The sequence below is a fragment of the Triturus cristatus genome, chromosome 10, assembly GCF_964204655.1.
Source record: "Triturus cristatus chromosome 10, aTriCri1.1, whole genome shotgun sequence".
Taxonomy (NCBI): Eukaryota; Metazoa; Chordata; class Amphibia; order Caudata; family Salamandridae; genus Triturus; species Triturus cristatus.
In genome coordinates, this window is record NC_140593.1 from 1019801304 (window position 1) to 1019817416 (window position 16113).

The 16113-nt window shown below is 41.8% G+C and overlaps 1 protein-coding gene across 1 annotated transcript in view; it reads right to left on the reverse strand.

Annotated features, from left to right (window-relative positions):
• Window positions 1–16113, reverse strand: part of LOC146796441 (radial spoke head 10 homolog B-like) — a 272974-nt gene that overhangs the window by 94850 nt on the left and 162011 nt on the right. The window contains exons 15-16 of the mRNA XM_085629016.1: window positions 15853–16059; window positions 486–584 (exon numbers count right to left, since the gene is read on the reverse strand). Of these exons, the coding sequence (XP_085485142.1) occupies window positions 486–584; window positions 15853–16059 (306 nt within the window). The remainder of the gene's footprint in view (window positions 1–485; window positions 585–15852; window positions 16060–16113) is intronic.

Sequence of the window (16113 nt, forward strand, 5' to 3'; positions counted from 1 at the left end):
CACTTTGATTTTCTTTGCAAGAAGTCTGTAACTAATTATCTACTAACTGACCTTCCCCACTGTAAAAGAACAATTATATAGGGACCCTTTTCTTTTTAGCAAGATAATTTATTTTAACCATATCGTGCCATATAAGTTAGGTGCATAGCGTCTCGATTACAGTTGCAGATGTAACTATGATACAAGAGAGTGTATCAATGTGCTACATTCTTATAAAAATATGATAAGTAGTACCCCATCAATCATACACCTGCTGAAACAAGACAAACCGTCATACTTTAACAGGTATCTCTACCCTACATCATGAAAAGGAAAACAAACTTTAGGATAAGCGAAATTCAGCTACTTTCATTGGTTGATATCTAATCCATCCTTTTTGTATGTGTGTGTACAACATACAACTGTTTCATAGAAAATTCTAAATCTGAGAGGAACAGAAGTTGATGACATTGGAGGTTGATAGCTGTGTCAGCTGTTTTACACACCTCTGATTTCTTTGCCTTCTCAGCTGCTGAGCCAGCTTTGCTTGATGCACTGTTGTAGCTGGCGACAGAAGTGTCATAACTTATTGTTTCAGGATTAGCCTGCCAAAATAATCATAAAATGTCAGAGACAGTTTGAATAACATTTTAAAACACTTCAAAAGGCATTTGAATATTATTTACTCAATTCAGAATTGTAAGTTTCTTCTGTTTAGCCTTGAAAACTGATTTGACATGGAGGTGCTGCAGTTTCTAAATAAGGAACTTCTTTACTGCAGGCAGGATAGGCTCAATCAAGCAAGATGTGTAACCGAGTGCAAAGCGAACAAGTAGTCACAAAAATGAACAACCTCAAAATTTGGAGTGGGCTGAAAATATGCTTACCAAACATGGAACCTCTGATCCTTTCTCGATTTTTTCGTAGAATTCTTTTCTTGGACATTTTATTTTTGGTTAACTCAGTGGTTTGTAATGAAGGCATTATGTTTCAAGCTTTTTTTGACAGGTAATGCACATACACATATTGAAGCAGTCGCGGCCGGCATGGCTCACGGGTGGGGGGGGGAAGGCGCTGGGTCACGTGGGGGGGGGGCAGGCGAGGTGTGGTGGAGGGGGGGTTGCGCGATGACGGGTTCAATAATAAACATTTTAAAAATTAAAATCTACCTTTTTGCCGGCCCGGGTCCCGCGTCTTCACTGCTCCCTCTGCTCCTGCTCCCCTAAGCCAACCCCAAAGCTCCACTTGAGCGTTGTGATTGGTCGGGACGCCACCCAGCCAGGGATTGTGGGGTATTGCATGTTCTCGCACTGCGAGAAAGCAGTGGGCGATGCTCCTCTGCCCTGGTGGAGGACCAACCCCTGTATTGAAGGCTATTTTCTCCCCATCTGTTTTCAAGTAGCCATAAGAGGGTTTTTTGCAATTTCGTGTTACACTTCTTATGCAAAATTCTTTACAATTATGCTATTACACCACATTGTGTAATTAGGCACTGTTCACGCAAAATATCTAGCACAGGAACATGGAAACAACACAAATGGCCACATCATTATTCCACAATTTTGCATAATTATGTAAATGCAAATTATATGAATTTCTCACACACTCAGGGCCCGATTCACAAAGGTAAACTTAGACATTTTGTCTAAACTTAGACCAAATGCCTAAGTTTACGACTTTGGGAATTCCCAAAGGGTATTTATGAGTACTACCTTTATGTTCGCACTCGGGGCAGAGATCCGGCTCGAGTGCGGACATAAAGACAATACTCGTAAATGGCCTTTGTGAATTCCCAAAGTTTACCTTTGTGAATCGTGCAATCAGTGTTTGCCTGGATTTTCAAATAACTCTTGGGTGTTTGGTTACCAGTGACAAGAAGATAAGAACAGGTGTTACTGGACTTTCTTGTTTACAGCCTCTTCAGATGCTGCTGCATTTTTCTAGCACACAACACAGCACAGCATATCAAGAGGACTATGGGGGAGCTGCCCTCACCTATGTTCTAACTATACCCCTTCTGATACCCCTGAGCATTACCTTACATATTTTTATCTTAACTACCTAGACACATTTAATCAGCTTTAAGAGGTTCTTCTTGGCTTTGTGTGGATTATAATGACAAGAGGCCAGTGCTTAATTTGAGCCAGTGCTTTCAGGTGCTCAGCACCAGCACTTAATTGGTTTCCGGTGCTCGGCACCGGCACCTAATTGTCAGCACCATACTAAGAACAGTCTACCACATGGTGGCGCTACTCATCTAATTTAAAGAGGAGCAGCACAACCGTTGTTTAGGGATACAATATACATTACAATTGCTAATACCTGCCTCCTCAGCCATTCCTTTAGCTTTGGGTACCTGGAATAATCTGAACTGTCGCATTTACATGCGAGAGAAACAGTTAGTAGTTGTTTTGGCAGCGATGACAAGGGTGATGGGTGGTGCAAGCTGCAGTGGCCTCCTGGTCAGAGCCCTGGCTCTTAATATTTTACAAATTAAGCACTGCAAGAGGCCCTTCTTAGCGAGAGGGATCAGACATTTTAAGAGGACGAAGCGTGAGAAACCAAAGACAAGCAAACTCTGTCCTCAAAGCGGGTCAAGGGCAAGGTCAGGTAACGACCTACAGCAAGACAACCTACACTTCAAACTGAACCCAGTGCCATGATGACCCCATTGGAAGAGTAAAACCACATCATGATGTCATGAAGGGGAACATAATATTAAAAGAACCCAATAGTGAACGAGTCTCTGTCTCAAGATGAACCTAATGTCACATGACTCCTACGGAGAATGTTGGGCCAATCTACAACAGCTTTTAGCTTAAGGAAGGCTTAATGCCAGATGACACAAAAGGCAAGATTGTCAGACCAACAAGAGAGTCTTGACCTCCATAGAGCATCATCATCACAAAAGCACTTATGACTTTACTTTGAGGAAGACAGTAATGGTCGCATCCACTTCCGCTTCGGTCCATAGTGGAAAAATGTTTGCACCACCAGCAAATCTCTCGATGACCCCTTTAGTGACTTACCTAAGAAGGCACCCACTTTCAGGATACAAAGCCTTAGTTTCCAAGAACCTAGATGTACTCTGGCTCATCTGGTTCAACAGTCACACATACAAAATGGATGGTGGGAGTGTAAGACAAATGTCATTACTTAAAGAAATTGGGCCTGACAACAAATATCCTTCAAGGGACGTCTCTTAGGAGCGCCAAAACATTCCTCTAGAACATCATCTAGAATTTAGATAGAGTTTTCCTGGAATTCAGCAGGAATCATGTGTTAGCTAGACCATCACTGCTATGGCAGGCCAAAGATATCCAATGGAAACAGACGGGCAAACAGGTGTGTGCTTCTTCCAGGAGGCTATTGGAGCAGTTTCAATAAAGCAATCCCTGAGAGTTGCAAATGCATTATGGGAGATGGTGAATTGTGTCTCATATTTCAGAGGGAAGGAGCACACATTCTGTGCTTTTGGCAATGGCAGAGACGGTGCTTAATTTGAGCCAGCGGATAACGGTTGTGGCCACAAGCATTCATTTTTAGGCCCGGCTCTTATGTTTTGCATCCAATATTTCCCAAGAGGAAGAGAGGAAGATGCACACAAATCAGAAAGAATGAAAAAAGTCACAAAGGCCGTGAGCAGGAACCTGCAAGAGCGATATAAAGGGGCAGGGAGTGTCTGCTGGTGGATTGAAGAGGCATGAGGTGGATTTAAGGCTACCAGTCTTGGTATTTGGCGTGCGTCCTTGTTATGTGCACTAGCAGAGGGCTTCTGAATTAAGCACTGTAAAGTGACATCTGGGACTTGCCACAGGGTTGGTATGGCCTAAGACTGCATTGAATCGAGAAATCCATTCGGTAAGGCCATGTCACTGAATGAGACATGGATAATGATACCAGGAGACAGTCGAACATTAAACAGGGTAAGGCTTGGCAGAAAGTGAGGATTTCATCATGGCAGATGTGGAATAAATGCGTTACATAATCATATGCAAAAGCATAACTGAATGAATCTGGGATCAGTAGGGAGACCCCTCACTAGGATGTACCAGGCAGTGTTTGCCAATGCAAGAGGCAAAGGTTCTATTGTAGGTAAACCTAAGGGGACCAGGCTGATTTGCATAATCTGTCAGTGTTGGTTGAAGTGTCACACAACTCATTCTCGACATTCACCTTTCCTAGACAACTAAATATACAGTACTCAATCCAGGACGTCTGTAACACAGTCCCTGCCACCCTCCCCCTATACCTGCTGCTTCAGCACCAATAAATGTTGAGCAACCCCACACCTTATTGACTGGGAAGCACCAGCTACTTACATCAAATGTGTTTGATAGGCCAATCAAAGACATACAAAAACATGAAGCAGGATTTGTTTTGAGGAATGTTCTGTATTTTTTGTAATAATAAGAAAAAAAGGCTTTTTATTGGATTGCATTTAAAATTAATAGATTTTTGTTGTGTGTCCTTACTTGACTGTCAAAAGAGAGGTTGCTATCAGATCTCTGGCCCCCTATCTACTTAGGGCCTGATTATGAGTTTGGCGGACTAACCGCCCAATCACCACGTCTACGGCCGCCAGTGGACTGCAGCGCTGGCAGTCTATAGACCACCGAATAATGAGTTAACAGCAGAACCCACTGTGTGGCTGCAGCGGTCTTGCGACAGTGGGCAATGGACTTCCATATCTGTCGATGCCTGTGTGTGTATTTCGACTGCACATGTCAAATGTACACATATGTATGATACATGTGGAAAAATACCACCTACCCATTGCCAGAGTCCGGCCGAAATGTGGCCAGTCCAGACAATAGATATATGGTAAGAAAAAGGACTTACCTGTAGAGCGCCGCAAACAGGGTCGTATTCTTTAGGGTTGAGCTGCTGCTGTGAAGGGGGACCTAGAGAAAGGGATCCACATCAAACTTTGACGGGTAGAAGAGGAGAGGGGTGAGTATGCACCGCAAAACCTCAGTTTCCGTCCACTCAAAGCTGGCGGTCCCACCGTCATGGTTAGCTCATCAAAAAGCCAACCCGTAATACAGACAGCGGTGAAGCTCTTCATTACTACCCTAGGGCAACTGCTTTTCCCCGACCACAACCCTGGCAGTCGGAGTTATGCTGGCAGTGTGAGTGGTTCAGCCACCGTCTTTGCAATCGCAATCCAACCAACTCGTTAAACAGCAGTCGGACCGCCAAGCTGGCGGTGGTCGACCATGAGTACGGCAGTACATGGACATCCAAACTCGTAATTAGGCCCTTAGAGAGGGGTCTGTTATTACCAATTCTTGAAAATCTGGGAAGTCAAAAACAATATCCTTAAAATGCTGCTCTCTCATGTCTACCATATAAAATCTGTTGACAGCATAACTTTTAACAGGAACAACTCCGATGTTGACCTAGATGTTGTAAACAGTGAACTCTAAATAATTATTGAACTAATCATCTCGATATAGCTACCAACCTGAAGCCTGCATCTCCCCAATCTCAGACACCCTGCAGTGTCCTCTCTGGCTTGACTAAAGAAAGCTTTGCAGTCTCTTTGGGAGATAAAATGCCTCCTACTCTCTTATATCTTAATACAAAAGGGTTTTGATTGCTAAAACATTTGTCTTTGTGAGTTCATGGTACACTGCTTTGTACAAAAGAATTACCGTCTTGTAAAGCAAAGGCTGTGCCTGGCCTCCCTGAAGTCTGCAGCCATTACTTTCTTGAAGAACACAGATTCAGATATCTGGCCGAATAGTCAGCCCCCTATTTGATGTCAGCATGTTACCACGCATTGCATATATTTTCTGTGAGCTTGTGGAGTGAGGATGTGAAAACAGACATCTTGAGGAACAAGGAGCCATCTTTCCTCCTTCCTTGCAATGCTGATATGATTGGAGAGAAGTATCCCACTAGGCCAGAACTCAGCTTGGTGGCAAGTTCCTTTTAGGAAGATGGTTAAAGAATAACCAAATGAGGAGGCGTTATTTCCTCAAACGCACAGCGTAATTGCATCCACATTTATATAGGCATGGGATGTGTTTCCTACACCTTTCTGAGGTAAAGTATTGAGGAAGACTAGGTCAGAAGTGCAACCACCAAAAACAGTCCTTTTCAATGCTTATGACCCAGCTGGGGCTCATGTTACAGGCAGAGACAGAGACATGATGACACATAAATCTTAGAGACACATAAAAGATACCTAATGGTTTAATTTCCTCTTTTTAATCATGGGCAAGTAGGAAAATTAAAACCACATCACCATCCCTGCCATTGAACTCTCACCAAAAGTGAGAATCATGTTAAAGAAAATAACACGGTGACAGAGTTGATATAATAAAGTTCTGTGGAATAAAATACTGAATTTTGAAAGGCCCCATAATTAAAAATGCACCACAGAGCCCACCATGGAGTGTCAAGTTATGGTCATGAAGAAGAAACGATGGTCAGCAGTGCTTAATTTGAGCCAGTGATTTCTGGTGCTGTGCACTGGCACTTAATTGTCAACATCGGTGCTTATGACAGTCTGCCACATGGTGGCGCTGCCTGTCTAATTTAGAGATGAGCATATAACAGTTGTTTATTAATTCAGTATACATTATAAAATCACGAATACCTGCCACCCAAGCCATTCTTATATCTTCAGGGCCGTGGAATAGTCTGAGTGTCACACTTGTAGGAGTGTTCTGGTTAGTAGATTTGTTGGTACTGCCACTGGCAGCGATGGGAGGGGCAATATGTGGTAGAAAATGAAATAGCCCCAAGATTAGGGCCCTGGCACTTATTTTGTAACAAATTAAGCACCGGATGTCAGGGGCCTTTCTTGAAAGAAAAATTCAAACTTATTTGTTTATTCATGATTTACACCAAAATATGTATTAAAATATCTATTCATATTGAGGCCACATTTGCAAATTTTATCTTCATTTAGCAGAGATCTATGCACCTCTGACATCAGAATTTGGTTTACCCCACATGTAAATCTCAGGAGACTTCAACACAGCTGTACATTAGGGAGTTTCTCCAGGTAGTGAAAGGTCTTGACTCCCATCTATGAGTTCATCAGGTGGGAAACCGATTTCCTATTCTTTAGGTGGATAATTATCCGCCTCTCGGGTGACCTGCTTAGTTACTCTTCTGAGCTCAGCCTTACTGATCCTCTACCAACCAATCTCGTCTTCTGTTTTAACTTTTTATTTCCTACAGCAATTCTAAATCCTTCACTAACTACTCGTGCCCAAGTTAACTCCCTTTGTACTATCTCCCTTTTACATAGCAAGGAGATTTTGGAAATCTCCACGCAATCTATTCTTACCCAAAATTGTATTATCTCTGCATATGCCAAGTGAATGCCTCCCGTCAGACCAGTTTCTATTCAAACTGCTTGCACCATTGTAGATGGAGGGAGAGATAGAAACCTTTTTAGATACCTTCCTTTCTCATGGTCCCAACTTATTTTGCCTCCGATGCCGACCACCTCGGCACCGGTCGCATGACGGGAACCCCATAACGCTTATCAAATTTCTTCATCCCCCCCACTGTTGAGAGTACCTTGGCTTCTATGGAAGCTAGTTGATCCTTCCATCGTAGGTCATAAGAGAAACACTTCCCTACATATTATTATTTCTGACTATCTCGATTTCTACTTTATTTATGGCCCAGAACAATCTCATCATCTTCTTCCTTATCAGGAGCACTTTGGTCCTATCCATATTGACTTTTAGCTTTAGGTCAAACTTGCTAGATTTTATTGGAGAAAAACCCTGGAAAAGATGCAAAACATGCGTAATTCGGCAAGTTAAAAACACAATCTGCATATGATTCCTTATTTTCTAGTTGAAACTCAGAATAGGGTGCATTTACCAGATGTGGTAAATACTTTCTCTGAGGAAATGGTATTTACCACATGAGGTAAATGTCCCACCATGTTCTGACAAACCTGTAATGAGTACCATAGTAGTAAATGTTGGAGGGACCAAAGGAAGAAGGAGTGGCCGGAAAATGGGGCATACTGACTACAAAATGGGAAGGTTTTAGGGAGGTAAGGAAGGGTTTAGGGTGGGACATGCATCCACCCACAACAGAAAAGAACAAGCACATTGATATTCACAAATTGCACTTATAAAGTTGCTACACAAAAAGGGATCTAAAACAATAGTAAATTACTGCAGCTCAGAGCTGGGGTAAGTCCAGAAGCATTCATGGCCAACCACTGTTACTGGAACACCATCCCCAAAATAAATAATGGAGGTTGGGACTTAAAATCAAACCTCATAGGAAATAATGTTACATTACATTATTTACAATTGCTGCAAAAATAAAAATAAATATAATTGAATGTCAAAAATTTATTTTTTAAAGTATTTAGTTATACATTATTTTAACAGACGTTAACATACAAATATGTTTACATTTTTGGGGGAGTTAAAAAAACTTTTGACTTTCCCCTATATGTTATCATAGGAAAACTCCACAGTTGCAGTGGAGCTGTCCCTATGGTGAAGTATAGGGAAAATTAAAAAACGTTATTGAACTTTATAATACATCATTAAAACTATTGCTATGTTAAACATTAATGCAAATGATTGTCTTTAATTAAAATAAATGTAGAACAAAATTAATGAAATGCTGCACCACGATTAGCTTAATTTTGAATTAAATCTGTAATTAAATATATTAAATTAAATAAAAATTATTGTTCAGAATTTTAAATTATAAAATAAACTCTTACCTAAAGTTAAAAACAAATACACTTGTTTAATATGCGTTAATTATTATTATCGATGCCTGGAAATACCTAAAAGTAATTACTTTTTCTTGTAATAAAAACGAATATTAAATGTATGTATACTTTCAAAAAATAACTTACTACCGTTTCTTTTTTGGCAGTAGTAACTCGTAAGCTTGGCGCCACCTTTGTTCAGGTGCTAGAGAAGTGTAACTCTACACTTTTGAGTAACATTACACTCAGATTTTGTGAATATGCAAAAATAGCACAGATATGCTAAAGTGTAAAAGTAAATTACACTGTAACATACTCACAAATGTAAGTCACCTTTGTTAATAACCCCCATAATGTCTAGGAGATCTGGACTCACTTCTAAGCTAAGATGGCCTCTTGTGCTATAGAATGCCAGAACAACCAACACTGATAGAGTCTTATGGTAGGCCCTAGGGAGCCCATAAGGCAGGGTACATTGTAACTTGGTTTTAATTGTCCTGGTAGTGAAAATATCCTACATGTGTTTTTCACTACTGTGAGCGCTACCTCGCCCATAAGATAAGAGATTCAATTTCAAAATCTTTTTTCGGTCTAATTAGAAATAGACCATAAAAGTACATAAAATACAGTACTAATCTATGATCTCACAGAAAATGAAAAGCTTTTACATGTAGTTAAAATAATTTTAAAAATATAAACATTAAAGTACTTTTGAAGCTCCATAAATCAGCAAAAGTCCAAATTTGTAGGCAATCAAGGATACACCTCATGTTAAAAATTCGAGGAGCCAATACACTCATAGAGCAATCAGCCAACGCCAAAAAGAGGAGGGAGAACAAAAAGCTCAAATAAGGGCCTGCTATGTTCACCTACTAACGCAAGAGTTGAAAGGGGCGCCTCTGCGTAGCACCACCTATCAAAGATAGGCTCAGTGCAAGTCATGTCTTCCTAGGCATAAACTATCACAAGAAGTTACTCTCCTCTAAAGGATACAGCAATAGACTCCCTGATGCCACATATTAACATGTTATAATGCAAAGCCATCAACTCATGTCCACTATCTGCTAGGCAATTATGAACAAGCCTAAATGCGATTTAAGTAGGATGGACAATGATTCTGTGGTTTTAGTCAGGGGCCATACTAATCTTAAATCATGTGTTGAATATTGTGTGATATAAACAAATTTAATATTACACGGATGTCTCCTAATCGGTAACAACATAGAGGCACAAAGGACATTATGGTCCCCCACGCTATGGGTAAAATCTCTCCTTTAGAGAACCATGATATAAGATTAGAGCTTACGAACATACAATCAATTATCGAAGCTCTCTCCCCACCCCTAAAAGAGGGAACCTCACTGTTGCTTTAAGTAAATCAACTAGGCCATGGGCAATAAGGTAATTATGGAGCTCTGTCCCACCCACCATGCATTCTGGTCGATGATCTAAAAAGTCATCATGGATTCAAGAGGCCATGTTTAGTTTTGTGTTGAAGTCGCCACAGAGAAACAAATAAAATTGCGAATGACTATTTTCAGCTTTAAATTGTAATTCAGATAGAAAATTGAACAAGTTAATATAATGTGTACAAATAGCATTAGTGAAGTCATTATTATAGAAATATATCAAATAAAAACAATATTTGTCCTGTGAACGCAAATTTTTAACGCTAGGAAGGATGGTGACTCATATTTAACTTGTGAGACCTCTACCTGGAGGCTTAAACGGACCCAAATAACTAGCCCACCCATGGCTTGGCCCGTGTCAATGGAATAGCAAGGCAGAAATAGCACACATAGCCTTCAAAGTGTGGTGCATCAGTGAGCCAGGTGTCCTGCAAGGCAATTATGTCGTGCTTTGAGACAAATAACTGCCAGTCCAAATTATCAAGCTTCCGCTTTAGGCCTGCTACATATTAATAAGTATAGAAATTGATCTATACTGTGTGGTTATGGTGTGAAGAGTATTATTCAGGTGCTGTGTAACGATGGGGATAGCCGATAATACATGAACCTTTTCACCCACGGGTCAATCCAAATCAAAAAGTATATCGTACCTATTGGCTGTATGAACGATGCAAGGATCACTAGGAGTGAACGGCAAGATCAAAGCTGGCTGTAATAGCACTGGCAGGTATACTGACTCTGCCTGGCGGATTAGAATTAACTGAAGGCAAAATGTCAGACCATCAGTGAGTAGAGAGTCGGGAGCCCAAAGATCCCTGCTACTGATCTGAAGAAAGATTGCTCATTCGCTGACTCTGAAAGAAGGGGAGTCTATAAAAGTAGCCAAGCGGAGCCAGGGTGATAGAATTGCTTGCCGATATACTGCATCTTGGGTTAAATAGCAGTTGGTGTGCCAGCCGTTGGAATCAAAACTTTACCCCAATACAGTCTCCCAAAAGTTGTGGTTGGTTTGGCCCTATCCATGTGCATCTCCTTATGTGCAAAAAGAGACATGCCTCTGTGGCGAACCAGCCAGTCTAAAGTTTTAATAAACAATTTCTTGTATGAATCATGCAAGGTACACACAGCAGCACAACCACATATGGACAAGCAGCCGGGTAGTTGAATAGGTGGCTGTATTATTAAAACTTTTTCCCCTGGACCCTTAAAGGGATCTGGGACTTTGGATGCTGAAATATGTAAAGAATCTGAATCCTGCCTGATTGGTGTGTGTTTATTGCCGGACTGATCTGGGGGATCTAAAATATTAAGAGAAGCAGATGACGTATGTGTTGACAGGCTGCCATCCACCATGGGTGCGTCATTTTCTTTAGCTATACCACCTGGCCTGGTAGGGTTGTTATTAATAGTGCCTGTTAAAGAGGGTAGATGACCACCACAGAATGAGGAAGAGACCAATTTAGCTTCAATGGATTCCAAACATAAAAGCAGAGGGGAAAGTACTGTTCTGAGCGTTACACACAGCTTCTCTGAAAGTGTCTCTAAATTACTTGTCAAGAGTTCATTAATTGAGCTAGTAATCCAGCTCTTCTCTTGGTGTAGTGAAGAAGGGACCCTTGGTCTAAATGCCGGTACGGTCCCCGACCCTTGTAAAGTAGAGGTGGAAGGAGTAGCAGGGCGTTGGCGGGCTCCCTGCCTCTAGGAAGTCTGGGAAGTGTAGTCAGCCCCCCCCTCTTTGCAGCTCGCTCAGGATCTCCCCGCGCTGTGGGACCCCCGGCCTCAATATATCAAGCACCTCTGGGCGCTGACTGGTGGGATTGGTGGCTCCCTGCCGCTAGAAAGTCTGGAGCATGTAATCAGCCTCACTCTGCAGCTCGCTCTGGATCTCCTTGCAGTGCGGGACCCTTGGCTGATTATATCTAGCTCCTCTGGGCGCTGCCTGGTGGCATCAGCGTTGGCGGTTCCCCGCCGCTAGGAAGTCTTGGGTGTGTAGTCAGCCCCCGCTCAGTAGCTTGCTCAGGATCCCCCATGCTGCGGGACACTCTGATTCCTATATCAAGAGTCTCCAGCACTGACTGGTAGCGTTGGCGGCTTCCTGCCACTAGGAAGTCTGGGGCGTGTTGTCTTATTACATTTAATAAGTGCTAACTGTTGATTGGAAGCAGGTACACATTCAGAAACTGCAAGTAAAAATTGTCTTTAATGGTAAAGTTGGACTTTAGGTTACTAGTATAAGAATGCCACATTTAGAAAGTTGGCATTTTCCTGCCCGAATTAACCTTTTGGTGCCTGCAGTCTGCTCCTTGGTCACATCACTAGGTCACATGACTAGGTGTAGGTGACAATTGACTTTGTTCCTCCCAGACAGCCACACAATAGAGGGATTAGGTGTGCCTCATTGGGCCATCATCTGGCAGGATGAGGGGCAGAGCTGGGCACAGCCCCAGTTGTAACTGAATAGGCTGTGCTCTGCCTTCACACAAAGGACGTGCCACCCCTGTACTGTTCATGTAGCCAGCTTGGATCCAGGGCAGGGGAGTTAGGAAACTTCAACCACTTCAAAGGGAATTCTCTAGAAACTTCTCCTACTTCAAAGAAGGTACCAGGTATAAAAATAGGACCGCAGAAATACTCTTCAGTTCACTTTCTAGACCTGCCGAAGGACTTTCAGAGGACTGCCTGCTGTGGTGGCCTGCTGTGTACACCACATGGCTGTTTAACTGCTTTGTGAACCCAGGACTACCAGGGTGACTCCAAGGGCTAGTTGGCTGGCTCCAACCATCTTGAATCCGCACCTGGACTCATCCTGAGGGAGTCTTAACCCCCCAAGAGGCGCCCCTCTAGTCCTGGACCCTTGGTGGTGGTACTACAGATGCCCAGATAGCCAAAATCCAAATGCTGGGCATGACATGTTTGGGCTAAAAACTGCTCTGAGAACTGAAAGAAGACCTGCACCAACCTGGTTTCTTTATCCACCCAAGGTGCATCATCAGTCAGCCTGAATTTGTGGCAGCACCCTCTATGTTCTTCTGCACAGCAGAAAATCCTGTTCAGCAATCTTTCGCCAAAGGGGTATCCAGCCTCGTGGAACTATTGTCGGCTACAGCCTTGTCTCGCTGGAGATTTTTGACTTCCAAAAAAGTGAATAAGTCTGAAGGGAGAAATCTTTCCCATGACTTTTTTCAGCTGTAACGATTGCTGCCTCCTCAGACACTGCCATAGGCATTGCCCCGCTTTACTTCTCCTTCTCAGAACACTTAAAAAAATATTTCTTCTAAATCCGAAGGTAAGAGCTGACTGGGCCCAATCCCCTTTTTGTATCTGATTCTCTCTACATCGTGGTCAGAAATATTTTTCGGCTTTGACCTGGCCTTGCACGACTAGATGGCCGGGTTTGGCACTTTGATCTTTAAGACATTAGTCATTACCTTTAAAAATTCATTACTCCGGTTCTACTGATTGGATGTTTGTCATTTTGGAGTCAAATAATTTATTAAAATTTACTCTGTTTTTCTAAATTGCTGTGGGATTTTTCTTGTGTCGTGGTTTCACTTTATTACTGTTTGTGTGCTTCATAAATACTTTACACATTGCCTCTAAATTAAGTCTGACTGCTTTTGTGACAAGTTAACAACGTCAAAATTCAAATCAAACTTCATTTGGTTGCAAAAGCAGCCATAAAGTGCATAAGTGTAAAAAAGAAAATTGCATATCCAGCTTCTTCAGGACATTTTCAAGCAGCAGACAAAGATAGAGATAGGATTACACATATACCATTATTTGTACAATGTTTTTTTTTTAAATCAATAAAATCGCGTTTAAACAAAGTGCATTGTGCCCTGAGATCGCACTGTGGCACGCAAGAAAGGACTTACATAAAAACAGGTCTCATCAACATATAGCCGATGTAAGAAATGATGGGCTTGAATACATTGCCTAGGGTTTCTTGATTTCATAAAAAAAGGTTACAAATATTTTGGTAAATCTTTTATAAAAATCCCAAAAAAGATAACTGTAACGTTGATTGCCCAGAGATGTCATTACATGTGCACAATCTAGATTCAAGATTGCTCTGGTAGAATAACCCCCTTATTTATGAAGGGTTTACACCACCGTTGCGTCAATTTTTGTGACTCTGGGGCGGCATAATAAATGTGCCACACTGCGCCATATTTACAAAGTGACGTATCTAGGAAGATGTGCCAATTTGTAAACCCCTGCGCCAGTTTACACCTGTGTCAGGTATAATGTATACAGGGTGGGCGTTCCCCTATAAAAAAAAGACTTGTAGATGTGGGACTGTGAAATCTATGAGATTTCTCTGCACCACTTCTACGAGTTCACTGCGTCAAATCCTTACGCCTGCTTCACAGGAGGCGTAAGGACTGACGCAGGCCCTTTTACATGGGACTCGCCCATGTGTAATGACACTTTGCTGGAGTTGGGTCTGTTTTGCGACACTCTCCAGCTATGCGACATTACTGCGCAATCTGGTCAGTCCTTGGACATGGAGTGCCGTACTGTAAATACGGCGCATCCAAGGTTTCGCAAGGAGGGCGCAATGAAAAGTGTAGCATCGCTGTTTTCAACCAACGATGCAACACTTTTCATAAATGAGGCCCTAAGTATTTAATTGTATCTGTCCTAAAATGTCATAGTAAGGAGCGTACCCATTGCCCTCTGGTGGTAAACAAATAAATAGTGGGAGAATCTTCAGGGCCCAAATGCAAGTAGGCTGCAATGAAGGGTTTTAATGTTTCCACACTTAGCCTCTTCATTTGTGCCTGGGTTAATAGTAATGCTTGTACATGCTTTCTCCCTGCATTGAAACTCAATGCTGTATCAGAAAAAACATGGGTTCAATCAATCTCTTTAAAAAAAAAAATCAGCGAAGCTATCCATGGAATAGAAAGGCCTTTATCGCAAGCTAGACTGTCAGTAATTATGTCTGTCATTCATCCACTACAGTGTTCACAGCTTAAGAGGGATGCACCTACCGGCTACGATCAGTCCTCCAACTGAATGCATGGTTGGCCTCTACCAACAAAAGAACTTCTTCAGTAATTGGTGAGCCTACTCGCCTAGCATGTCCTTCTTATGCTTCCAACCAAGACGGATCGGGCCACTTCTGCCACTGATGCTAATTATTGCAGTTCCCTAAGAAGATTTTTTGGGATGGTGGATCTGCAGTTGGTTTAGTTTATCAACTGAACCCCCTTGATATTGTATGTCTAGGTTTCATTGAAAAAGGCATTGATATATCGACAATTATTGAAAGTGTGTCTCAATAACAACCATACAATTCCCATCTGCCATTATTTGTTACAATTCTAAATATAGCATTCATTTTACAGGATCCATTTCCTAATACCACACAGCGTGGCTTTAGAGGGATCTGCCCCTGTCTGACGTCTGTATGGCAGACAATGTAGTCAACGACATAAACAACCCTGTTGGTTTGTGCATTTATTTTGAAGTTTTGTATAATGATGCATATTCACTTTGGGTAATTTCAGAGCACTTACAGGTAGGAGGAGAGGAAGGTGGCATACAATTAAGTGGGTTAAACAACCATATTCAATTTCCTTATGCATGGCTTTGTTCATAGACAATCTGAATAAATGCCACCCCATTCAATTTCATCATTTTATTTGAAACATTCCAAGTAATTGCTGGGTTGTCAAATCACCATGGAGCAAATGTATAGAGAATTTCTGGTTTTGGATAAATGTTTTGAGAATTCAGCCATACCTGAGGCAATATCTGTTCCTGGTGCAAGGACTGCTCCTGAGAAACGGATTCTTCCTGTATCACACTTAGATCTGTGGTACCTTCCATATGAAGGTTTTTGTCAGCTTTTGGCTCTTCTTGTATAGGACATACCCTATCCATCACTTCATTGGTAACATATACAGGTGCACAATCCAAGAGAGCCTCTAAAAATTCAGAAAATGTAATCTAAAGAATGAGAGAAATATACATTGAATTATTATACATGCATTGTGCAGACTA